Source organism: Pelodiscus sinensis, chromosome 15 (genome assembly GCF_049634645.1).
Source record: "Pelodiscus sinensis isolate JC-2024 chromosome 15, ASM4963464v1, whole genome shotgun sequence".
In the NCBI taxonomy this organism is placed as follows: domain Eukaryota; kingdom Metazoa; phylum Chordata; order Testudines; family Trionychidae; genus Pelodiscus; species Pelodiscus sinensis.
Window position 1 is genome coordinate 33374752 of NC_134725.1, and position 26404 is coordinate 33401155.

General features: G+C 42.2%; 1 protein-coding gene across 5 annotated transcripts in view; it reads left to right on the forward strand.

Moving 5' to 3' along the window:
- The first annotated feature begins 861 nt into the window (after positions 1–861).
- BCL7A (BAF chromatin remodeling complex subunit BCL7A) overlaps positions 862–26404 on the forward strand; it is a 41626-nt gene continuing 16083 nt past the window's right edge. Inside the window, exons 1-4 of one of the 5 annotated variants that reach the window (XM_075898648.1) lie at positions 864–1164; positions 15025–15073; positions 16837–16918; positions 18382–18402. In XM_075898648.1, coding sequence (XP_075754763.1) covers positions 15063–15073; positions 16837–16918; positions 18382–18402 — 114 coding nt within the window. In that variant the 5' untranslated portion in view covers positions 864–1164; positions 15025–15062. Of the gene's footprint in view, positions 1165–13220; positions 13330–15024; positions 15074–16836; positions 16919–18381; positions 18403–26404 lie in introns of those variants that run through there. The other 4 variants (XM_006123308.4, XM_075898650.1, XM_075898649.1 and 1 more) reach the window with 4 other exon arrangements.

The following is a 26404-nucleotide window of genomic DNA, read 5'->3' on the forward strand; positions in this document are numbered from 1 at the left end:
CCACAAAAGAATGCACTCTGGGAGTTTCAAAGATAACAGATGTACTTAGTGTAAAACACAAAAGTTTAGGAATAAATGGATCAAATATTTATTACTGATAAAGCATCTAGCACTCTGTACTACACAAATACCAGCTTATACACAGATGTGATTCCTGTCCTTGGGGCTTACAGTCTAATTTGGACACAGACAATAAGGCTCAGACAGGCAATCAGTAATACATCATATGATGGTGGTTTAGCTTTTAAGAGAGAAGAGTGGCTCAGTGTGCAGAGGCTGGCATTTTAAACCTCTTAAAGTCATTGTGAGAGTCAATTGTTTCTAGAACTTAATATTATCATCAAGCTTTCTAAAGGCTGGGGCTGTGCCTTTTGGCCATATCTTTGCCTATTTTACTACCTAAGTATTTAAAGCAGGGCATAAGCAAATAATAAACAAAGTCCAAGAAGTAGTCTTTACAACTCTGCAATTTATTTCCATAACACCGGCGGAGACCGGCAAAACTCTTTATTACAAGCTTTGATTCACCACGCTTCAAAACAGCCGCATATGGCCGATCAGAACAGCTGTCTCCCCTTGCTTGGCGGGAAGCGGGGCATTGAAGCGCAGGGGTGCTAAGTGACTGGCCCAAGATCCCACCGTGGGTCCAGGCACAAGGTAGCAACAAAAGGGCCAATCCCATCTCCTCTAAGCATTACAGCCCCCCCGCCTCCGCGCTTCCACCAGGGCTAGTAGGAGGACCCAGGAGTCCGGGCTCACAGCCCCTCCTCGGACCAGCAGTGCTGCCCCCCCCTCCCCCCGCGCTTGTTGCGCTGCCGCGTGCGCGTGGCGCTCCTTGGAGACCCCGCTCGCGCGCCCCACCCCCTCGCGGCGCCTCTCCCACGAGCCCAGGCAGCCGCGTGCTGCGGCCGCCGGCGTCTCTGGGCGCCTGCGCAGTGCGCGGGCCCCGGCGGCGGGCGGCTCTGAGCCTGGGCGGAGCCGAGCGGCGGGAGCATTGTGCGTGCGGCGCAGCCAGCCGGGCCGGGCCGAGCTTCGCATTCTCCGCAGCCGCCGCCGCCCCGTCCCCAGCAGCATGTCGGGCCGGTCGGTGCGGGCCGAGACCCGCAGCCGGGCCAAGGATGACATCAAGCGGGTGATGGCGGCCATCGAGAAAGTGCGCAAATGGTGAGCGGGCCGCGCCGGGCCCCGGCCCCTCCCCCGCCCTCCCGCCGCGCTGCGCCCCCTGCTCGCCCCGCGCGGGGCCAGAGTCCGCCGGGCGGCTCGGGACGGGGGCGGGGAGCCGGCTTCCCCCACAAGCCATTTCGCTGCTGCGAGTCACGCGAAGGCGGCGTGTGAGGGGGAGAGGGAGGCGGGCGGAGGCACCCGGGGCTCCATTGTGCGGCCGAGCCCCCGGCCCGCGTCCTGCCCGCTCGGCGGCCGAGCCGGGACCCCCCCTCACCGCTCTGCGCGCCCCCCCCCGTCCGTCTCCCCCCCCTTTGTTCTCCTGTCCCGCCCCCCGCCGTCAGCTCACCCCGCGTCGCCCCTGGCTGCCCTGGGGCGTAGCGAGGGGCCGGCCCCTGTCGACGGTCGCCCTCACCCCCTTTCATGTTGCCTCAAACTGTAACGCCTCCCCCATCCCATCTCAGGGACGCTTGCGGCGTAATGGGGGTAGGGGAGTGTAATGCCCTGGGAGTTGTGGCAGGTGGTCATCTTATTCCCCCCCCCCCCCCCCGCAATCAAAGAAGAGCTGGAGGGGCCCGGCAGGGAGTGATGCTTGGATGGCAGCAGATGTAGCAGGCATGAGTCAGTCTCTCTCTCTCCCCCCCCCCCTTCTCTTACAAAGGAAACCCGGTCTCCCTTCTCTGAAATTTCCCTGTGAAAAACAGAGGGGGAAGGAAATTTTTTAAAAGTCTGATGCTTGTGGATCGTTCAGGAAACAATTTGAAATGGCAAGGAGTCCGGTGGCCCTTTCAAGACTTAACACGTTTATCAGGGCATAAGCTTTCATGAGCTCCAATCTGGAAGAATCATCATGGTTTTAGTTTAAATCCGTGGTGTCCAACATGCTAGCCACTAACCATATGTGGGTATTTGGTTAGGTGAGAGAGGCTACTTGGCTTGAATAATGTTGTTAGTTCACTATAGCATTTTCAGAATAATGTGGTTAATTCGCTATAGCAGTAGCCGCGATAATATAGTTTCAGAACTGGTTGGACACCAAGGGTCTAAATTAAAAATGTGGTGTTTATTTTTTTCATATTTGGGATTTGGGAGAAAACAAATAGTAAATCCAGGATCTTGTATTAAAAATCCCAGTAGGCTTCTAGCTCTCTTTTTTGTTAAAAATGTCTAAGGATCACATAAGAAAATCAGATGTGAACAAAAGGGGCTTATTCTAACATTCTAGTGGTTTTAAATCCTGAGTGGAATTGTAGAGAGATGTAATTGGTACTTAAATTTATTTTAAATTACATAATTAAAGGTTGTACCCATAGTAAAATAATCCCCTTTTATTAAACCTTAGAAGTGTTTTGGTGTTTTATGCTTTTCTCTTTTCCTACTTTTATTACGAAAATCAACATTAAGTAGTTAAACAGTACAGTTATTGTAGCAAAATACAAGGTCTCCATTTTTTGGATAGGATAAAGAGCAGTGTCAATATGACTCAGGAAAGAGTTACTTTGTTCAAAGAGCTTGACCCTGTCTGTTCAATAGCTTTTGTATATAGCTAGACACATGGCTTTTTAAAAATGTATAAAAGGCACAGTAAATCCCAGGGGCCTGTTTTAATCTGCATAACTCACATATTTTGAATAGGACAAAATGAAGGTTCTTATTTTTGCTATGTAATTTATAACTTACTCTAAATTGATTTAACAAAAGAATAAAATATAGAAATAAATCTACATTTTCTCTTGTTCTCTCACTGAACGGGATTGTTCTGTTTTAAAACCCTTGAACTCTGAATAGTCTGGTTGGCTGGAATTGGACAAAGAATCAAAACATGTGTCCGCTAACGTAGGACATGGGAAGGGGATTTCAAAGTAGGAATCCATCTATTGTGTTGGGAACTGAAGCACTCTCACAGTGTTATTGTTTGATGATAGTACAGAGTTCCTGAAATAATACTTTTACTGTGGATTTTTTTTAATGCTCTTTGCTGACTGGCTAGTTAGTATAGAGGGATCACACACAATAGGTAGATATGTGACTATACTTTTTCTCAGTGGTAAAGTAGTTGGATGCTTGTGGATTTTTTTTGTTTTTAATTTCTTGATATTTCATTAAACAAAATTTGTATGTATTTCCTTTAAATAATAATGTTATGCAGTATGCAGAAGAGATGGGAATTTGTGGTTGGGGAAGAGGAAAGACAAGAGATTGATCTTTCCTTCATAGCCAAAAAATTAAAATTGAGACTAATTTTTTGTAAGAGTTTTCTGCCATTTCAGTAACTGAGCATAGATATTCACTTGGCTTGTTGTATCCAGTGTAAAAGCTTTTTAGGATTCAAATGAAATTTGTAAATTTAAATCCTGACAGGATAGATTGTTTAAGGGGTAACTTCACAGAATTACTGAAAGCACTTATTTTGACCATTGCAAAGTTTATTCATGTCACTTCTTGCATAAAGGTCTGACAGTTACTTACATTAAACTGCCTAGTCCAAAGACATTTTTCACATGAATCTGTTAGAACTCACTGTTTTGTTAACAAACCTCGTGTCTCTTTGTTCTTGTTTCTCATCCCCATAGACAATGTTGAATGGAAAGGCACTGACACATTGAATATTTTGAGTTGTGTGGTTTAAACATTTTTAAGAAGAAACTTGTGTGAATTATGAGATTTATACATCAGTCTCACCCATACCTTGTCAAGAGCTACATATGCAAACTTGCAAGGAGAATGAATATTAAACCTAATTTGTATAACTGGGAGTAATTCGTTGCCATTCACAACTTTGCCATGGAAATACAATCACTGGAGTTCAAAAGTCCCAGCGTAAGCGCTTCCAATTGCATGGATCAAAAATGGAGAACTACACAGTGGGACTATAATAACATAAGAATATAAACATAAAATGTCAATAGTGAGTCAGACTAGGGATGTTAAAATGCATTTAATTAAGTAATTGTGTAACTGCTGAACATTTCAGCTGTTTACATGGGGAGAGGGCGAGGAGGCTCTGTGGGAAATGGCTTAAAAGCCAGCTCCTGGTGTGTACCAGCTCCTGCCTCTCCTCCTTATTGCTGCCTCTGATACAGAGGCAACTGTGTGTGTGGGGGGGGGGGGGGGGGGAGCTGTGTAACTGTGCATGTTAACCGATGAGCTCAGGCTCATCGATTAACCTGTAAACAGTTACACTTTCACATCCCTAAGTTAATGGCTGCAACTGGGTGCTTCAGAGAGAATGAACAGAACAGGCCGATTTATCTAGTGAGCTATCAGTGTATGCTAGGGATGTTAAATATCGATTAATTAAATAGTCGAGAAACCTCATGAATTTTTATTGGTTAGTCACCTATTCTATAGTCCCTGGGGTGGGGCCAGCAGCCAGTGTGCTCCAGCTTCACTCCTGAGAAGATCCCTGCCAACTCCGTGCTGCTGCCACTGAATCAGAAACAGCAGCATGGGGTGCCAGATGGGAGCTGGTCTGCAAAGGGAACCAGTTTAAACCCCAGCTCCCTTTGTAGACCTGTGCCATCACCCCGTGCTGTTGCCTCTGATAAAGAGGCAGCATTGGAGGGTGGCAGCAGCCCCTGTGTAGGAGGGTAGTCAGAGCTCATGGATCTGGCATGAGCCCATTAGAAAAATCCCATTTAAGGAAACAGGGTGCACAGGTGCCCTGTCCTATTCAAAACCAGATCAGAGATGACTTCAGATATCTTGGCAGATCAAAACCTTGTGGACAGAGGTTTGGGTTAGTGATGAAAGAATGGTTAACAACTGTGATCACTGATCATTTGTTGTACGAAGCAGGTTTCACTGTTATGTCCTGAGATGGCTAGGGATGTTAAATATCAATTAATTGTATAATCAAATGCTATTTGATTAGTCAATAAGGGCGCCTCCACCTTTGAAGTATAGCAACAGTCCTGTTTCAAAGTGGCAGCACTGCATGGAGCCCTGAGTCAGCGGGGAAGTTCCCAGCTGACCCTGGGCTTCACACGGCATTTCAAAGTGGCAATGTCACATGGAGCCTGGTCCTAGCTCCACATGGTGCTGCCACTTTGATGCACCTCCTCTGATAGAGGCAGTAAGGAGAGGCGGGGGGAGGGGAGAAGTGTCTAGTTGACTAGTTTGTCAGCTATCCAATAAGCATTTGTTTATTGGATAGTTGACTAGTCATTCACATCACTAGTGGCATAAATTACCATAAAGGGCATCTAGAATACCCTGGATAGTTGGAGAGGTCTGTATACAAATGTAGATTGCTGTTCTTGTGGATCTTGGACAGCAGCATGGCAAAGCCCTTCTCATGGCAAATTTGTGTGATACTATGTCAAATATTGGTAGCCATGGCAACAGAGATGCCCATAAAGTCCTGGTAACAATACACATGGCTTTATTAAGCTCTACATGGATTACCCTCATGTGAGACGAACAACATCAGACAGGAACACAGTATTCTGTTGTTGAATAGCAGGGGACAAGGGCTGATGTTCTAAGCTTCCAAGTGCTTGCTCACAGGTTGAATCGGCCAGTTTTCTAAAGGGTTTTACTCTAAGTGCGGACTTTAGCTGCAGTCGTCTTCAAGAGGATGCGGTATGTTAATGACTTATCCAATGTCACACTGAGGTAAACCGAGTTTGGATCATGCTGCAGGCATTGTCTATTTGAGAAAAACATTTAAGTCGTGTCTTGCACTTGCAAATAAAATAAAATAACTAGACACTGTCTTGGAAAAGTTTGGTTGCCCTTGTCATCGATTATGATAGTCTGCCATGAACTTTAATATCATTCAGGATCTTGTCAATTTTTGAGAAGACCTGAGCTTGGTAGCTGCAGCAGATGTTGGCATAGCTAAACTTGCTCAAGAATGTAGCTGGCAGGTCGATATACACATTGAACAATATCAGTGGAATAACAGAACCTTGAGGAAGACCATTGATTTGACACTTTCCAGAGTTACAGCATTTGCCTATGTGAACTCTAAACTGCCTGTTTTGGAGAACAGCTACTACTTTGACCACCCAATAGGTAAATTGAGAGAGTGTAAACAAAAGGCTTCTGGGTCCATGTAGGTTAAGTTTGGCAATAAATTTTGCTTCATGCCAAATTTGTGGTAACTTCTTCTCATTAATGAGCCATATGTAGAACTAAGTAAGCCACTGTGATGTATTTGGCCTAAGGCCGTGGTCTCCAACCTTTTTACACCCAAGATCACTTTTTAAATGACAGACCAAGCCAAGATCTACTGCCCCAGGCCTTCCTTGAAGCCCTGCCCTCTCTCTTCTCCTCCTCTCCATCACTTACTATCCCCAATCCTTAAACTGCTACTTTAAAAAAAAAAATCCCACCATTCCTCGCAGCTACTCACCTGTGCTGTTGCTCGGTGAGTAGCTCCTCCTCAAATGAGGAAATCTAATGTAAATGTACTGCGCAGGTGTGCAGTTCAGAGAGGGCTCAAGAGCTACTCTTAGAGCCTCCGAGATCTACCGGTAGATCACGATCTACAGGTTGGTGACCACGGGCCTAAGGTGTATGAGGAATTCCAGCAAGATGTTATTGTAGCTTGCTGCTGTGCCTGGTTTGATGGAATTAAGGGCCCTATCTAGTCAGCCATAAATGGCTCTGGTTGACTCTTACCCACATTTGGATGTCAGAATAGGTACCATTTGTTATACATTTTGCATTTGAATGGCTTCTCCAATGGGACCTATGATCGGTTAGCCGAGTGCTGCTCAAGTTCCAGCACTTCTGTAGGGAATAAATGAAATCTAGCTTCTCCATAGATCCTTTCTACCGACTAAGCCTGACAGAGTCCAAAAACTCAATCAGGTGGTCAGTGATGTCTGAATCACCAGATACATCTTGGCATTCAGTACTAAGGTAGCTTCAGGGGCTAGCCGAGTTAGTCTGTTACAGAAAAAAACAACAAATGGTCTGGTAGTACTTTATAGACTAACAAAACATGTAGATGGTATCATGAGCTTTTGAGGGCACAGCCCACTTTTTCAGATGATTGGAGTTATGAGTTTGGGATATGAAAACTCGAAATAAATAGGAGAGGGGAAGGAGAGGGGGAAGAAAAAGAAAAAAGGAAGGTGTGTGTGAGACAGCATCATTAAGTATCTGGAGAATGGGTACTTAAACCTAAGCAGATAAAAATCCAAGTCAATAGATACATTGCTAAGACAGGAAAGGATACCACTCAGAGAGCTGTTAGCACCTTCAGTGGTTATTAAGTAGGTAGTGTCCTAGCCAGCCCGTATCACAATTGAGTCCATTAGCATGTGAATTGAATTTGTGGATGAACTGGGATTCCAGTCCTTCCCTATGAATCTTGCTTGTGGAGCTGGCCTGTGACAAGACAGCCAAGGGGAGTGTAAATTGGATGAGAGCTCAAGAGCATAGCTGAGCATGCTGCTTGATAAATGACTCCTTGGAATCCATGTCAGGCTTCATCACTGGCATACAGTGCTGTGGAACGGTAATCACACTAAGTTCCAGTGCATCGCAGGACTTTTTCCAGTCTGCCCTGCAGAAATTCTACCAACACCTAGCTGAGCTTTGACAGAGGGTATCTGGAGTGTGCCCCATGTGGATAAGTGATGGTTTACTCTATACAGGAAGTGATAAGATACTGTAAAGCTCACTGATTGTGAATGGCTGAGTGGATTGACCAAAGAAAGGTTATTTGAATAACTCTTTAGACAATCTAGCTGAAAGATGTGTGCCATGTTGTTTTGCATCATGATTCAACATGAAGTCATTGTTAGTCACCCTGTTCATCAACCATCCACAGTCATCGTCTGAATCAGTGGTGCCCCACTCACAAGTGGTGGCTGTTAAAAACTCCAATGAATATAACTGGATGATCAAGTGTTGGAAAAATCTGTTGGTCCCAGGGCACAGTCAGTGGCTTAAATACATTGATAATCCTGAAGCCACCAACCAGGATCATGTTGTAAGAAGTGGAGGAGGAAAATGGAAGATCATCAGATATGTCTACACATACGTATGTTTTACAGCCATATTTTACTTCTGGGGTGCATGAAATGAACTTAAAACCATTAATACCATAATGTCCTGCTATGCTAATTGCAATATGAGTTTCCTGCAAACAGATTACATCAATACTATCATGAATGGCTAAGGTTCTAATGTTGCTGCATTTGGCTTCTTGTGAGCCCTCAACATTAATTTGAAGAATTTGAAGCATCAGTTCAGTGGCTTGAAAATTGAAAGATAGTGATTGTATTTGGGATTGCAGTCAAATGGCACATGACCAAGATTTATTGCCAAATTTGGTCCACTGATTGGATCTTTAGTTTGCCTGGCCTAGCCCACTGATGGAGCACATGACATGAACATTGATCCATTGCCCCTCTGTGTCAAGTGATACATCTCTTGTCATACAGTTCAGTTTTCTGGCATTCAGAGGTTTAGGGACACCCGGAGCATAGGGTTGAATCCTTGACCATCTTGGCTAATAGCCATCAATGGACTAATCATCCTTGAATTTATTTCTTTTTTGAACCCAGTTACAGTTTTACTGTAATCTGAATATTGCACTCATGTATGAAAGATGAGTGCAGGAGTAGACTCCTGTGCCCAGACAATGGTTCCTATGCATATTGTCCCTACCTTATGTAATAAGAGGTGAGGTGATGCTCTGGCCTTGTTACAGGGAATAATATTTATGCACGTTAACACTACGGTTGTGTTGTATGCACATATCCTTATTTTGGAGTAGTTTTCCACTCAGGCAGAATATGTCCATTAGAAAACATGCCTTGTTTTGGACTGTAAGCTTTTTGGCACAGGGATTATCTTTACATATATATATTTTCAAAATGCCTAGCATGGTGAGGACCTGAACTTGACCAGTATTTCTGGGAATTACTGTAATACAGTGGTTCTCAAATTAAGGGGCGAGCCTCTCAAAGGAAGCATGAGAATGTGTCAAAGAAGGACTGAGCTGTTTGCCTTTTTGTTTGTTTGTTTGAAGAGCTGTGGCTGTCAGATCTGAGTGTCATACAGAAAGAGTGTGTACACCAACGAGACAAGGATAAAGAGTACAACCAGAGTCCCATTGCTTGGCTGTCTTTCCCCCATCCTCTCTGTCCCTCACTGGAAGGCAGTCAAGGTGTGGACTCTTCCCCCTCTCCCGCATCCCTCACCTGGGGGCAGCCTGGGCTTAGGCTTTCCTTCCTCACGACCCAGTCCCTCACCTGAAGATGGCAGGACTTGAGCTGTTAGTCCTGGGAGGAGTGGTTACTATTTGATGTGAAAGGTGTATTGCTGCTAGTGTGCCTCTGCTTTCAGAGTTGGGTGCCCAGCCAGCAGTGGCTGCTCTTCGCTCTGCCCTCACCTGTGGTATATGTAAAGTGGGGTGTATGTGTGGGGTTTCTGTGCAAGGGCTTAAACATCTACTGACACATAGGGGGACCAATCAGATAAGTTTGAGAACCAGTGCTCTAATATAACTGTTATAGAAATAAACAGTAACATTCACTCAATGGTTTTGATTGGGATGTTAAATTTAGTTTAATCAACTAGTTGATAGATTTTCCATCATCTAGTCGATTAGTTGATAAGTGGGGGAGCTGCAGCGGGATTAGCTCCCGGCCTGTGAGCTTAACCCCGCTGTGCCTCTGACTTTGAAATGTATTAAGAGCCTATTGGGACAGCTGATTCCTGGCTTGTGTTGGATCCCCCCCCTGCTGCACACCAGCCTTTTAAATACATTTCAGACTGGTGCACAGTATGGGAGGACCCTGCACAAGCCAAGAATCAAGTGTCCCAGCTCAGCATTTTAGAGGCAGCAGTTGAGACACGGGTTGTGACTAGTTGAAGGACTAGTTGACTATCCAATAAACTTTTACTTACCTGATAGTCGACTGTTCGCTTACATCCCTAGTTTTGATCTTTGAGATTAGTGCAGCTTAATTAGGTTGTTTTAAAGTACTGTATCAGTGTGCTTGTAAAACAGACGATCCTCAATTATATATCTGAGTAGATATTGCTTCTGTAAATATACATTCTGTGCCTGTGATTTTTGCAGGGGCAGAGGCTTGGAAAGGTAGTGACATGGAGGGCAGAGCAAGGGAAGGGCGAGTACCTCCCAGCTAGAGGGGAAGTTGACTCCTATGGGGTAAGGTATGTGGCTTTAGTGTGAGGTAGAAAAATAATTCACAAAAGTATAGTATGTTAATACTTCATAACTCATCAACTCCCACATACATACCAAGAATATAGAGGCAAGAGGAGACAGTCTCCTGGTCTATATGATAGAACACTGGATTAGGAGTGAGGAAACCTGGGTCTCATTTCTAACGAGTTGAGTTGCTGTGTGACTTTGGGTAGGTCATTTTACCAAGCAGTAATACAGGGATAATGATACTTCTCTCTCTTTATAAAGCATTTGGAGATCTGTGGATGAAAATACTCATCATACTAGTGCACTACCTATGCCTGCATTACCCCATTTGTAAAATTAGGATGATAATATTGACTTCATTTGTGAAGTGCTATGAGAGCTACAGACGAAAGGCACTATGTAAGAGGTGGCAATATTCTAGAAATGCTCAATATTTATTGTGCAAAAGTCTGGCCCCAAAGTAGGGTCTTTAACTGGGACACAGACTAGCAAAAGTTACCAGTGTCTGTGAGAGCTAAGGGACAAAGGAACTCATTTGTAGATGAGGAGGTTGAGGCTATGGTTACACCGCTGTTTTTTCCCAGAAGATATGCAAATTGTGCTCACATTTGCATATCTAATGATTCTTTTTGCGGAGGAGGTTTTGCTGCTGTTTGGCCCCATGTAGACGGGGCCAAATGTTGTAAAAAAACCCTTCTTTCACAAGACCCCTTATTCCTCATAAATAGAGATTTAAAGAGTCTTGCGAAAGAGGTTTCCCCCCCCAACATTTGGCCCTGTCTATACGGGGCCAAATAGTGGCAAAACCTCTTCTGCAAAAGAATCAGAAGAAGATATGCAAATGCGAGCGTAATTTGCATATCTTCCGGGAAAAGACAACAGTGTAACCATAGCCTGAAAGATCATGGTACTCTTTCAGGTGTGTCTAAAGGAGAACCATAATATGCTGTGATTAGCAGTATATTGGCACTTGTAGGTATTGCCATTGGAGCATCTCTTCATTCTCTCTCCTTGGACTGTACTAAATATATGTGCTGTTTAGCTTTGAGATTGAAAAGATAAATTACAGGTTTTGTTGCTGGTATTTCTTCCTTAACATAGATTTCCTTACTTCATAAGCATTTCAAAACATGGGCTTTTTTGCCTTTCTCACTCCCTCCCTGAAAATGATTGAGATATGGAGTTTCTTCATGTGGCATCATTAGGAATCCTTTTGCTAGAGCAGTGTGAAATGAAACCTTAACCATGTAAAGTTCACTTATTTTATTCAGGTTTTGTTACAAACTTTAAAGTATGTTCTGGCACTCCAGCGGCCATAGCACTTTAGAGGAAACCTGATTCAGTTTGTAGAAGTTGGGGGCAATTTGTGCTTTTTGTATCTCAATTGTATGTAATCTGCATGTAGATTGCAAAGACTGGTGAATCTCGACTATTTTGACAGTTTTATGTCAAACTTGAGGGTTTGTCTCAATATGTAACAGAAAATTCAGTGTTCAGACAGAAAAAATAAGTGTTCATCCATACAGATAAAAATTAAAATGTTAGAACAAAGGAGACTCTAGTTTTGACCAAATCAGAGGCAGGGATGCAAAAATGTAATAATTTAAATGGTTAACTGATAAACATAAGTTTATCAGTTACTGTAACTGTATGCCCATCCCTGCATTATATCATTTAACCTTCACAGAATATGATAGTAAATACAGGTTGAACCTGTCTAGTCAGGCACTCTGTGGTCCGTCAACATCCATTGCCCAGCATGATTTTAGTTAGCCAAGCATCCACTTATCATGGATGATAGCTGAGTTTCCTGCAGTCCCATCAGGTTTGTTTACTGCCACTAGTCCTGGTTCTCTTCTGTGCTCTCCTTTATTTCTAATCTTCTAAGAGTCCTGTAAGCAGTGGATGTGTTGTTAATGTTGCTAGACAATATTGATCTTCCGTGATTTGACAAATTCTCTGCTTTGGCACCGGTCAGGTTCCCAGGGTGCCAGACTAGAGATGTTCAACTTGTACTGGAAAGTATTATATATCCAGGTTTGTACTTCTAATATTTCTAGTACTGGTGTAGTTTAAAAGATGTTAGCACTTTCTTTACTATAACCAAGCCATCTGTTTGAGGTTTTGTAACGGTTTATAGAGCCCTTTTAATGTGGTTGAATTAGATTATGTTTTGTGGTTCATATGTTCCATTTTGGGTCAGATTCTACCCTCTGAGATTCATGGCCCACTGACTTGAATCAGAATTGTACATGTGTATGTGAGGGAAGAGTTTGGCCCATTATAAACATATTATTTAGACCAGTGTTTCTCAAACTGGGCTCCACGAGACATCTCCGGGGCTCCACGAGGTTGACAAACTGGGAAACATAGATAGGTACAACACATACAATCAATAGACTGCTGAGGCTCCACATAAATTTTTACTCATGTGAAGGGCTCCGGATCCCAAAATGTTTGAGAACCGCTGATTTAGACTATTGCAGTCAACGAGAACAATCTCTGCAACTTGGAGAAACAGTAGACTGCATTAAAATGGATCTTTAGGTTTGTAAGTTAAATTGGGGCTTTCATACTGTAATACAATTGAATAAAGAATATTTTGAACCAAAGAGCATGTTTGGTCAGTGTTTTTCTTCCATTCACTCTGATGCTATCCTTGTGATTATGGGCCTTTTTGCTAGTCACTGTACAGACATCTACAAAGTCACTTCCCCAACTCTGAAGACAGAGCCTAAGCTGAATTTTTCCCCATTTTTTTCAGTTTTATGTTGTGCATTTGAGAGCACTTTTTGTGTCTAATAATGGCATTTTCTTTCCCATTTTCCCCCCCTTTCTCCTTCTGCTTGATCCCACAGGGAAGTCATAATTCTGTGATTTTCACCAAACTCTGTTGCAATGCAAGTGAGTGTGATGTGATAAATTCAGCATTATGACATCACTTCGTGACCATCAAGAGAAGATGGGGTATGCGGGAGCTATCCTTATTTAAACATACAGTGTTTTAGTAAATAGCAGACATGGTAAGAAACTGTGACAAGTAGTGGATTTCTTCAAGTCTGATATATTTGACAGCCGCTCTGCTTAAATGGCAATGCTGCATCTGTAGCAAAGGCTTTCAGTTCTTTTCTGTTAAACATTTTTGTTTCTGATGATCAGTGCTCAAACAAAAGCCCTTTTGACATTTCACATATAATTGTAATACATTGTGTTCTGATTCGACTACTAATGTTTTGCATTTATATATGCAATTTGATGCTAAGTTTTCTTTGAGGGCACAGGGGTTTATGTATATAATTGTTGCATAGAAAGACTTGGCTATTTAAAATTAAATCTTGAGTAATTATGTAACTTATATCTAAGGCTATATCTACACTAGAGAGCTTACAGCGGCCAGCAATGAAGCTGTGCCATTGTAAGATCTCTCGTTAAGCTGCACTGGGCTGACAGAAGAGAGCTCCCATCATACCAAAGATTGGCAGTGCCTATGTTGGTGGGAAAAGATCTTCTGTTAACATAGTGCTGTGCACTCTACCACTTATGCCAGGATAATTTATGTTGCTCACGAGCATAGAATATTCACACCCTTGAGTGACATAAGTTATGCTAACATAAATGGAAGTGTAGATGTAGCCTCAGATGTAAACAATTAAATACCAGAATTTATTTTAAATTCTAAATACTTGCATGTCTACTGCAGTCTTCAAAATAATGTGAAAATCTTAAAAGACCACTCTCAACCTAAAACAAATTAAACTAAATACTTTAGACCAAAATGTGATGTCCTTCCATGACCTGATTCTACAAAGATTGGCAAAGATAGTTAGGAGGAATTGGAAATTAGTATTTTTTTTTTTAACAAACTAACTTTCAAATTGGTTGTGGGGAAACTGAGACACAAAAAGTATTGACTTGCCCAAGGTGTCACAGCAGAGCAGATACAACTCAAGAGTTTGTTGCTTCTAGTCCCATGCTCACTTAACAACTTAGACCATGCTTTCATAATTCATGCAGCATTTAGTACATTGTGAGTGCTCTTGGAAACATAAATGTGTCCTATCCTAATTCGAGCAGACTAAATGAAATGCCTTAATTAGTAGATAAGAGTGATATCCTTTGCACAATGAATAACTTTAAGGCCATCAGAATAGAATTTGAAGTTATTGCAATGGGAATATGATAAATATTGCAGATTAAAAAATTGTAGGATGTACTTGTAGCATAGACATTCATCTGTACTTATAAATATATTATGAAGCTGAACTCTCTTGCCCATTCTTTAGATCTCTCAGTGTTTGAAACAAGTTAAATTTCTTTACCTGTTATAAAGTTTACATTGTCATCTTAACTAAGAGTTTGTTAAATAAGCTTGTCTTCTACATTCTTGTTTCTTCTTGTGCTCTGTAAAATTCCAGTATGGCAAACATATTTGTAAAGTGGAGTACATGAGTGAGTAATCTTGTTAAGTTCAGTGTTATTGTTCATATGCATAAGTGTTTGCAGAATTGGGGCTTTGGTTTACTTCCATCAACAATTATTATTCTGTGTTGTGTTTCTGTTCATTACAGGTCATTTAAATCAGAAAAAATCCTTTCAGTTGGAGGTTATCAAAAGTTAAAAATATTGTTTAGGAAGCTTAGTAGATTTGAAATGTCAGGGCTAATTTTTATATTAGAAGGAAAAAGTTACTAATATAGGTTTCCTCCTGTGTTCTACAGTCTGTCCAATGAAGATGCTGCTTTGAGGCTGCTTTGAGATGCTAACCAGGTACCTTGAACTTTTGGTTTTCCAGTGCAGCATCTCTAAGTAATATTATGATGTAGGAGAAGGCTAAAAAGCCTTGATACTAAAATCCATTCTTGTTTCCATAACTTCAAAGGCCTTCTTAACTAGAGATGAGTTCAGATTGTATTGAATCCTTAAAACAAACAAACAAACCTTGTATCATGATAATCTCTTTACAGGGTTGTTCTCAGCATTTGCAGGCTATCATCTCCACTGCCATTTTTATCATATTTAGGAACAAAGTTCAAACTGAGTTTTAGTTAAATTGGCTTCTGACATGCTTTGGCCATCTGGTGCCAATGAATGGGTGGCACTAAGCCACATTTACAAAATTGTGATCTAAGAACTAAAGCAGGAAGCCATTTAATCTGAATCAGAGTTTAAATGTAGTTTTTTAAATAGAAATTTCAAACAAATGTCAGTGTAGAAAAAGCCAAAATTTGTTACCAAAGTGCCATAAATAGTTCCTTTTCTAAGCAGGAAAAAGTATCCCTTTAGACTGATGAAGAGTGAGTTGACGTTGTAGTGAAAAGGGGAAAAGATGGGAGGGTAGTGTTGGCACTTATAGAATGTGACTGCTGCTGATTCTGCAAGCCTTTCTTAAAACCTTGGAGCAGACGTTACCACAAATGCACAGGAGTGACAAAGCTTTTCCCATCCTGCCAACAATGTGTGTTTTATAGTGTTTTAAATAATAGATTTGGAATCCAGCTGTAGTGTTGTGGGTTTTTTTTTTAAAGCAGCAGCAACAACAACAACAAAAAAATCCCAAAGCTATACATGTTTTGAAATCATGCCACATTAATTTAATTTGTTGCTCAATAATCAATGACACTAGTGTGTTTTTTGCTAAGTTTTAATTGATCTGTTTGCAGAATTTTATTTTGAATCCGAGAACCATCAGTAATGATCTGTGACCTGAATACTGATTAGCAGAAGCTAGATGAATTTTTTTCTGGCATAGTGGACCTTCCTTTAATGTTCTTGTGTATATTGATTGTTCTCAGGGAGTCAGTCTCACAATCTCTCAGCTGTTCTTTGCATTCTTACTATTTTCCCACTCTTGTATGTCTTCAGGGCCCCAAGTTGCTTTGGACAGTTTCCCTTTGCCATTCATCAGTGTTACTTCATGGTTGACTGGCCGGCCGGGGTCTTCATAGAGTGCTGTAAGGCAATGCTATCCTTCTTTCATAGTATTCTGAACCCCAGCTGGTCCAGGGAACCAAGGCCCAAGAATCCTATTTTAGCCTTCTGCATGGCAGCATACGTTGCTACAAATAGTCTAGCCTTAATTTCAGGGCTATTTGACAAGTGTTGAGTGAAATTGCTACTAGAAAGTTTCTCTCCAAAAGTAAAATTCAGATGATCAGACAGCATCTAGATTTCCAATATCACTAAATTTAACTATACAGCAACCAAAATACCATGTGTCTAAAAACTTCTGCTGTTTACAGAGTTAAATAAAAATTGAAAATATTGTAATTGTGTTTTTGGTTGCCTAGAATTCCGCTTAACCATATCTCTGACCCAGTTCTCATTACTGCTACTGCAGTCTGTCATCTGAGCCAGTAACTGCTCTTATAATTGTGAAGTTATACCTGGTTGGTTTTTAAATACAGGTAATTTGTGATGTGACAGAGATCATCTTAACTGTATGATCGCCCATTTAAATCCGCGACAGCATAGTAGGTCATTTTGTGAATATGATGTTTTAACTTTCACTTTCCTGCATTGTAATTTTATAGGGAGAAGAAATGGGTGACAGTTGGCGACACATCCCTCAGAATTTACAAATGGGTACCAGTAACAGAGCCCAAAGTTGATGATGTAAGTATTTTGAGCCATCCTACAGATATCTTGGAGGCTTTGGAAATGCAAACCAGTGTTTAGTCAAGGTCATAAGGGGGACTTACTGTGTCTCCTCACATCTCAAAGTTAAGATTGGGTTGGGCCTTAGTACTTGAATAGAAGAATGCTAAGGGAAACTGAGGTTGCTTCAGAAATTAATGTTGGTGGTTTGGTAGGGTGGTCCTTTACCCACTAAGCCTTATTCTAATACAGTGCTTCTTAAAACTTTTGTACTGGTGACCCCTTTCAGAAAGCAAGTCTCTGAGAGTGACCTCCCTCCCTTTATAAATTAGAAACACATTTTTTTTAGATATTTAACACCATTATAAGTGCTGGATGTACATTGTGGCTTGGGGTGAAGGCTGACAGCTTACAACCCCCCAATATAATAATTTTGTGATCCCCTAGTTTGAGAACTACTGCTCTGATACATAACTTTTAAAGACATGCTGTTAATCTGAAACTGTCAGTCTTTTAAATGGTTACAGATTCTACATCTCCACATTCCAATTTAATATTTTTTTTCTGTTTGCAAAAACAAAACAAAAAAAACCCTTACTTTTTTTTCTTTTTGAAAAACCAATACAGCCATTAGAGAAAAGTAACTTGTGCAGCTGACTGCTCACAGTATGTATATTAGTGGTGGGCTTCTTGTGGCCTGGGTGCTGCACAAGGCCCATCAGGGTTTGTGTGGCCCATGAGACATTTTTGTGCATGCAGAAGGTGCATGATTCTGCTCGTTTCTGCTAGTTTCCATCTGCGTATTTTTTTTCCTACCAGTATTACTAAAGTAACATGCAGGTAAAGCAGGGGTTCATGCAGTGAGATCCGTGCTGATGGCACAGAACCTTGTGAGAGCTGTGCACTTCTGCATCCCATCAGAGTGCTGCTACCATTCAGCTGACACATGCTGCAAATTCTAGTTATGCAAGCACAGTTAGCAAACTATCTGATGCCAGGAGACCGTCTTGGTTACAAGTGTCATGTGGCCCACTAAGATAGAGGGCCACTTGTGGCCCATTCACTAGCCTAGGTTGCCCATCACTGATGTATACTGAATCCTTGCTTTGCCTTGTTAAACAAATGCCACATTTCAGAGTAGACACACCTTTATTTCAGTGTCTTATAAAAAGATCATTGTGTGGGTGTGTGTGTGTGTGTGTGCGCGCGCATTTTATAAGTGTTTAAAAATTCTTTGGCATAAAAGTGCTGTGAAAATGCAAGGTATTATATTGGTCAAGATGCTCAAATCAAACAGTATAGAATGTTCTCTACTATTGTAATGACTGTTTTCTCATAAATAAACATTGCATATGCAGCATATTGATCTTACTGTGCAATGGATTGTGAATTCACTCTTTTTTGCTATGATAGTGACACATGGCATAAATGGTATATATAATGAAAATAAAAATTAACAGCACTTATCTTTTCATCCATAGATCTCAAAGTTCTTTGTAAAGGTAAGCATTATTACTCCCATTTTACAGGTGGATAAATTTGTGCAGAGAGAACTTGTCAGTGACAGAGCAGAAAAATATTACTTGGATCTACCCAGTCCAGTAACCTATCCACTGGACCATGTTGCCACTGTTTTAGATGTATAGCAGAGGTGTGAAATAAGTCACAGTTTGATGGAACAAATAGTTTAGGTATTCAACCTATTTTTGCAGACCTCTGGGGACCACAGACCACATCTAAGGGGTTAATAAATAGGGGTTTTCAACATGTGGTCTGTGGACCCGCAAGAGTGTGCAGACCACTGTTACTAGACCAGTGGTTTTCAACCTTTTTTCATTTGCAGACCCCTACACAATTTCAGATGAAGCGTTGAAGTTGAAAATATTAATGTCCAAAATAGTGTCCTCTGATTGTGTTGGGGGAAGGGAGTTAATGTCAAGCTGAACTAGTCTTTTTCCATGACTTTAGTTCACCTTGCAAAATTTGCTCCTTAAGTTGCAAGACATGCCACCTCTACCAAGTTTAAAGAAGTGTCCGATCCACCGATCTAGTGTTTTCAGTTCAAGGCAGTCCATTTGGACAGTTCCTTCAAAGAACCTGTGTTGTCAGTAGATGGTGACAAATTGCAAACATAGTTAGTGTCTATTTCATGACAGATCCAGCAATCCAGCCCCCTGATTTTAACCTTCTTTGCCATCTGTGGCAAAGCTTCATTGCTTCAGATATAGAAGGATCAAGTGTGCTGCAAGCGTCTGTAAGTGGGGTCTTTGTGATTTTCCCCTTTGCTGCTTTGGCTGCTTAGAAGATGTAGCTGATACATTTGCAGGCTACATCCATTTACATAGTTCCCTGATGGACTTGCACAAAACCTTGCATCAGCTGCTGAATGGTTAAGATATTTAAACTAAACGTCTTACGTGAATATCTATGTAAATGCAATTACAATTTAAAAAGTTGCATTAAAGTACTTGAGTAACTGATAGGGTACAAAGATTTCCAGAGTCTTTTGTGTTTAAAAGTTTCTTCAAAGATAAACAGTTTGTGTGTGAAATAAATTCTTCATCAGTTCAGTACCTGTTTTTCACAGAAGTTCTTCATAGAAACTTTTTACTAATTGATAAGTGCTGGCACTAATTGGATTACTTCTGATACAGAGAATATGATCACTGTTATAATGATGCATGCTTTTATAAATATATTTAAGAAGTGAGGGGTTACAATTTCTAGGGTTTTTCCAGGCAATCTTCCCAGCATCTAAGCTTGCATCCAGTAGAATACTTCTGTAACTCCCCCCCGCCCCTAAAAAATGACCTTAACAGTACGTTAGAACTGAGCTGATAGGGAGATTTTGTGTGAGCTTATCAGCTCTGGATAGGCGGATCCTCATTACAGTATTGCTCCATTTGTCTGAGAGTCTGTTCACATGTGACCAGTTGTAGTATTTTAACCATAATTTGGCATATTGGGCAAATAACCCTTGTTTCTGAGCCTAAAACTAATTGACAGAAGCCCTTTGAAACTAGGTCATTCTAACCTTCACATGGTGTTGAAGCTTTATTTAAGATTAAAGAGTCTCTGCCTTGTGGCACATGAGGATCCCTGAATAGCAAAGAGCTAGGATCTAAAGGAGGAAGGGCAAAATCTGAACTTCAATTGGGCACAAGGATTTTTCTCCATCTACCTCTGGTTTCCATGCACAGAAGCAGAAAATATACTCTTCCAAGGCTCATTAGAATGTAGGAAGGGATCTTACTAATGTGCCCTGCGGTACTCCATGGCCCCAAGGAAAATGGTATGCCATTTTAGGAGTTATAGTTAGTGTCCCTCCTCCATCAATGCACACTGTGCTCTTAGGCCTACCTGAGGTTTAGGGGCTGTTCAAACAACTGCTGCCACACTGCTCCCTCTAAAAAGATATATAGCACTCTAAAAAAGATATAGCTGCTTTGATCCAGAGCTATTCAGTTTGCCAATAATTTTCTGAAATATGTCTATGTAAGTGTTTGTGTGTCTATATATTTAAAAAAAGTTTCCTGTGGGATCAGAGTGACATCAGCATGTCATTCTGCGTCCCACAGGAAAAGTTTTCATGTGCTCTTCCCTCAGTGCTACGTGGCTTACCCCTCCCTCTTCCATGGGTGTGGGAGGGGAGATACTGAAGATGAGTCCAGGGTGAGTGGCCTCGGGCCGGCCGACCGGCCCCAACAACACTAAGGAGAAGCACTCCTTCAGCAAGCAGCTGTTCTGGTGCCAGGCTGGGTGGATCGGGATTGGCTCACTTGCTTAGCAGCTTCATGAGCTGGGTGTTCAAGACCACCTCCATCCTGTTGCACTAAAGCATTGAACCAGACGTGGCACGGGGCCAGCTGTGCCCCTGCTGGAGGCGGCCAGCATCTTGCTCTGAGGCAGTGGAGTTGGGACAGGAGCTGGTGGCTGGGCTCATTCCACTGTGGAGGAAGCAAGGGGAGAGAGGGAGAAAGCCCTGAGCCTCGCTTTGCAGGGAAGATGCCCTCCCTCCTTTGGAGCACTAGTACTGGCTTCCGGCTGTGGGAGAGGGGAGAGAAAGTCCCGAGCCTCCCTGCACAGGAAAGAAGCGCTCCTCGTCGTGGCTGGGGGAACAGCAATGCCCTATTTGGAGCCTTTCCCTGTGTTCCCCTTGTCTAGAATCTGGCTAATGGGAGGAGTGGGAGGCTGAGCCTAGTACCAGCATAGGTCATGAAGACAAGTAAGTGCCTCCCACTTCCTCATGCGCAGATCTTTCATCTCCCTCCTGAGATTCTGTCTGTCTTCCTCCCTCCCCCAGTCTGGTCCTGCCCCTTCTTTCCTGGCCAGAAAGCTATCCCCACCCTGCTCCTGCCGTGCACCCTCAGTTCCCTCACTCACTACCCTGCTGAGACCCCATGCTCCTAATCCCCTCACTTAGCTCCCTGCTGAGACCCTGACCCCAGCCCACTCTTGCCCCCTGTCTCCCGCCTGTTCCTGCACCCTACCTCCCATCCAGACCTCGCACCACCCTCAACCCCTCCTGTACCCCCATCTGTTTCCCACTCACTGGCAGCCCTGTTCCACGTGCTGAACCCCTCATTTTTTACTTTACCCCAGAGCCTGCATGGCCCACAAAATCCACTAATCCTGAAACCCCTGAGGAGTTAATCTGGCCTGAGGCCTTGAACCTCAGTTCTTCTCCCCCTGGCCATGGGGCTGGAGCACCAAGAGAGTGAAGTGTTTCAGTTGGGAGCCACATCAATGAGGGTTGGGGTTTTTTTGGGGGGGGGGGGGATTTTTTATCCTTCTCACTTGTGTGATCCCCAGCTGATTTTTCTGTGGGTCAGTGGCTCCTGACCCCAAAAAGGTTCCCCACCCCTGTTGTTAATAAAGACAGTGTTGAAACCTTTTTGTGTTGGACGTAACATTTTACTTTATTTAAAATGAAGCCTGGCCAACAAGGCAACAATTGGGACTCAGTTCCCATCTGGCTGGAGGGTCCTGTCTCTAGCCCCGATCCTGGGGCACACTTTGTGGTCCAGCCCCCATCTGGCCGCAAAAAGGGCTGGTGATGGCCTGCAGTTGCTGTGGCTTGGGTAGGAGGAGAGGCCATGACCTGGCTGTGGTGGACAGAGGGGGCTGGCAAGCATAACAAATAGAGGGCACAGCCCCCTACTATTAATTATGTATATCTTAATGGGCAGGGCTCACTGAGCGGCGGCGAGCCCTGCTCGCCAGCTGCGTGGTTCTGCGCTCTGCGCATGCGCAGATCGGTCCGCACCGGCTCTTCCTGGGTGTTATCTACTCGCCCGTGGCTCCTATTTGTCACTATTTGTCGAGCCCTGTTAATGGGGAATAAAAACCTTATTCCAATGATAAACACTGGGGAGCTTTTCCCTATCTTGTTGAATTCCTTCAGCAACCTTAATGTATGCTTGATTATCTTCTTATTTCTTTCCCTCATTGGAGAACTTTGCCTTACCTTACTGGGTTAGTTACTGAGTTTCTCCTGCCTTGGAGCCTAGCTTTTCATTCTTTTTTCAGGAAAACTAGGTGTGCCAAGAGCAGTTCAGCTGACATTTTCTCTTGGGAGATCAGTTACATCATCTCCTAATTGAACTTGCTGTATCCCTTTCTAGATGTGGATTTTCTACATGATGGATGCAAATGTTTCTTTTTTTGTTTTTACTCTTGCATCCCCTGCTATTACACAGGACATGCAGTGGGGGTGCAGGTACATGTAGGATTGTCCTGCTGCTGCTGGGATTTTTCTTTCTCTCACCATCCCTCCTGCTCCACCTTTTAGATTTAATGCAGAAGCTGTATTCTATATGGAGAAGGGAGAAGTCTCAGTAGCCTGGATCAGTGGGAGGAAGCAGGCAGGAAAACAGCCATCCTTCCTATAAGAAAATCATTACCATCATACACACACTCAAAAATGCATGCCAAAGGAAAGATGTTGCTTCCTAGGTGACTGACTGATAACCTGAAGCAGGTTGTCACTTCATAATACAGCCCTCCTAGGAGATGATTACCTCTATTCCATTTTCTGTCCATATATCTTTAAAATACTTGGCACTTGCTGTATGTCACTCTTTCATCTAATAATCTGAAGGTGCTTTACCAATAATGTTCATCATTTCACTGTGAGGTAGATCACTGTTATCCCTTTTTTACAGAATAGGATACTGAAGTAAAAAGCAGGGAATTGATTTACTCATGACTCCAGAGTGGCATTCTGGAATTATGTAAAGAACTTGCTAAATCAGCTGTTACTCTGACTAATGCTGTTGCCTTTTGGCTCCTGCTTTTTGGCAGGCATTCTCTTGATTTTGTCTTTTCTTTACAGTTGCCCTTATAGCTCTTGGGAAAGGAGAAAAACACAGCAATAAAATACTTTATTACAATGCACCCAAAAACAATCTTAATGGTGCATCATAAATTAAATTATAAGAAAGGGCATACTGGGTCATACCAAAGGTCCATCTTGCTCAGTATCCTGTCTTCCAGCAGTGTCCAATGCCAGATGCTCCAGAAGGAGTGAACAGAACAGGTAATAATCAAGTGATTCCTCTCCAGTCATCCATTCCCAGCCCCTGACAAACAGAGGCTAGGGACACCATTCTTACCCATTCTGGCTAATAAGTATTGATGGACCTAACCTCCATGAATTTATCCAGTTATTTTTTGAATCCTGTTAAAGTTCTGGTCTTAACAACTTCTGGCAAAGAGTTCCATAGGATGAGTGTGAGCTTCATGAAGAAAAACTTCCGTTTGTTTTTTTTTAAACCTACTCTATTAATTTTAGTTGTGACCTTTAGTTCTTATGTTATAGGAACAAGTAAATAACTTTTCCTTATTTACTTTTTCCATACCTGTCATGACTTTATAAACCTCTATTATACCCCCCCTTACACTCCTCTTTTCTAAGATGAAAAGTCCTAGTCTTTTTAATCTCTCCTCATATGGCACCTGTTCCAAAACCCCTAATCATTTTGGTGGCCCTTTTCTGAACCTTTTCCAATGCCAATATATCTTGTTTGAGATGAAGCAACCATATCTGTACAAGATGTGGACGTACCATGGATTTATATAGAGGCAAAAAATATCCTCTTGTTTTATTCACTATCACTTTTTTATGATTTCTAACATTGTTTGCGTTTTTGACTGCCACAGCACATTGAGTGGGTGTTTTCAGAGAACTATCCACAATGACTCCAAGGTATTTCTCCGGAATGGTTATAACTAAATTAGTCCCCGTAATTTTGTATGTATAGTTGGGATTATTTTTTCCAATGTGCATTACCAGGGCGTGCCAGCCGTGCGGTTCAACATGTTGAGCATGCGCAGACCGTGCTGCACATGTGCATGCACTGATTGCACTGTGGTGCCGTGCCGGGCTGTGCATTACTTTTAAGCCCTGTGCATTACTTTGCATTTGTCAACATTAAAATTCATTTACTATTTTGTTGCCCAGTCACCTAATTTTGTGAGATCTTTTTGCAGATCTTCACAGTCTGCTTTGTTCTTAACTATTTTGGTCAGTTTAGTATCTTCTGCAAACGTTCGCCTCACTGTTTACCCCAGTCTTCAGATCATTTATAAATAGGTTAAATAGGATTGGTCCCACTATGGACCATTGGGGGACACCACTAGTTACCTCTCTCTATTCTGAAAACTGGCCATTTACTCCTATCCTTTGTTTCCTGTCTTTTAACCAGTTATCAGTCCATGAGAGGACCTTCCCTCTTAACCCATGACAGCTAACTTAACTTAAAAGTCTTTGGTGAGGTACCTTGTCAAAGGTTTTCTGGAAATCTAAGTGCACTATATCCACTGGAGCCCTCTTGTCCACATGCTTGTTGACCCGCTCAAAGAACTCTAGTACAGGGATCTGCAGCCTATGGCTCTGTATAGAACCAAATATGTCTCTTTTGTCATTCCCAAAATACGTGCAACTTTTTAAATTAAAATGAAAAAGTCAAAATTTTAAAAATGCATAATTACTCATGGAGCTTAAATGGGTGCATAAACCTGTATTTGACCAGTAATGATGTAAATGTCAAAGAAATGTGCAAAAAGATGCAGCAGCAGAAGTCCCATTAAATAAAATCTGTGAGTACAACGTTTCATCCATTCTATTAATATTATTGATAATTGACATGTTTATTAATAAGGTATACTTTCAGTCATGCAAATGAGCATTCTTATACTGGTTCTTTGATGACCACTTGTTCTAAATATTGATTTAGTCTGTTTCTTTCGTTTGTAAAGGTTGCCGACTGCTACGCTAGTAGATTAGTAAGGAATGATTTCCCCTTACGGAATTCATGTTGACTTTCCCCAATGGATTATGTTTATCCATGGGTCTGACAATTCTACTCTTAACCGTAATTTCAGCTAATTTGCCCAGTATTGATGTTAGATTTACAGGTCTAGAATTCCCAGGATTACCTCTAGAGCCCTTTTAAAATGTTGGCATCGCATTAGCTGTCTTCTAGTCTTTAGGTACGCAAGATGATTTAAAGGATAGGTTACAAACCACAGTTAATAGTTCCCCAATTTCATATAGGAGTACTTTCAGAACTCTTGGGTGAATGCCATCTGGTCCCAGTGACTTGTTACTGTTTAGTTTATCAGTTTGTTCCAAAAAGTCCTCTGATACTTCAGTCTGGGATAATTCCTCAAATTTGTCACCTGTAAAGAATGGCCCGGGCATCCTCAACCATGAAGACCAAAGCAATGAATTTATTTAGATTTTCCGCACTGACCTTATAATCCTTGTGTTCCTTTAACATCTCAATTATCCAATGGCCCTACTGCTTGTTTAGCAGCCTTCCTGCTTCTGATGTACTTAAACATTTTGCTATTACAGGTGACCCCCGACTTACATACTACCCCTCGCATTTATGACCACCTTGCTCTGTCTGCTGCCTTCCCCGGGACAGCCCCCAGCTGGCTCAGAGCAGCACGCCTTGCCACCCTCCCCCGGCACAGCCCCCAGCTGGCCCTGGGAGCAGCTCGTGCCTCAGACTAAAACTCTCAGGAGGCAAAGCGGGCCGGGAATGGAGACCCACTTTTATCATTGTGCCTATGGGAAAAAAGGCTTTGACTTACGATGGCTTGACTTACTACAGTCCTCCAGGAACCAGTTAGATCATAAGGGCAGAGGTTGCCTGTACTTTTTGAGATTCTGGCTAGCTGTTCTTAAAACTCCTTTTTGGCTTATTATATTTTTGCACTTAATTTGACAAGAGTTTATGCTCCTTTCTATTTTCCTCATTAGGATTTAACTTCCACTTTTTAAACAATGTCTCTTTATTCTCTCACTGCTTCTTTTACTTGGTTGTTAAGCCATGGTGGCACTTTTTTCGTTCTCTTATTGTGTTTTTTAATTTGGGCTGTACATTTAAATTGGGCCCCTCTTATGGTGTCTTTGAAAAGTCTCCACACAGCTTTCCAGGATTTAACTTTTGGCATTGCACCTTTTAATTTGTTTAACCTTATCATTTTTGTGTA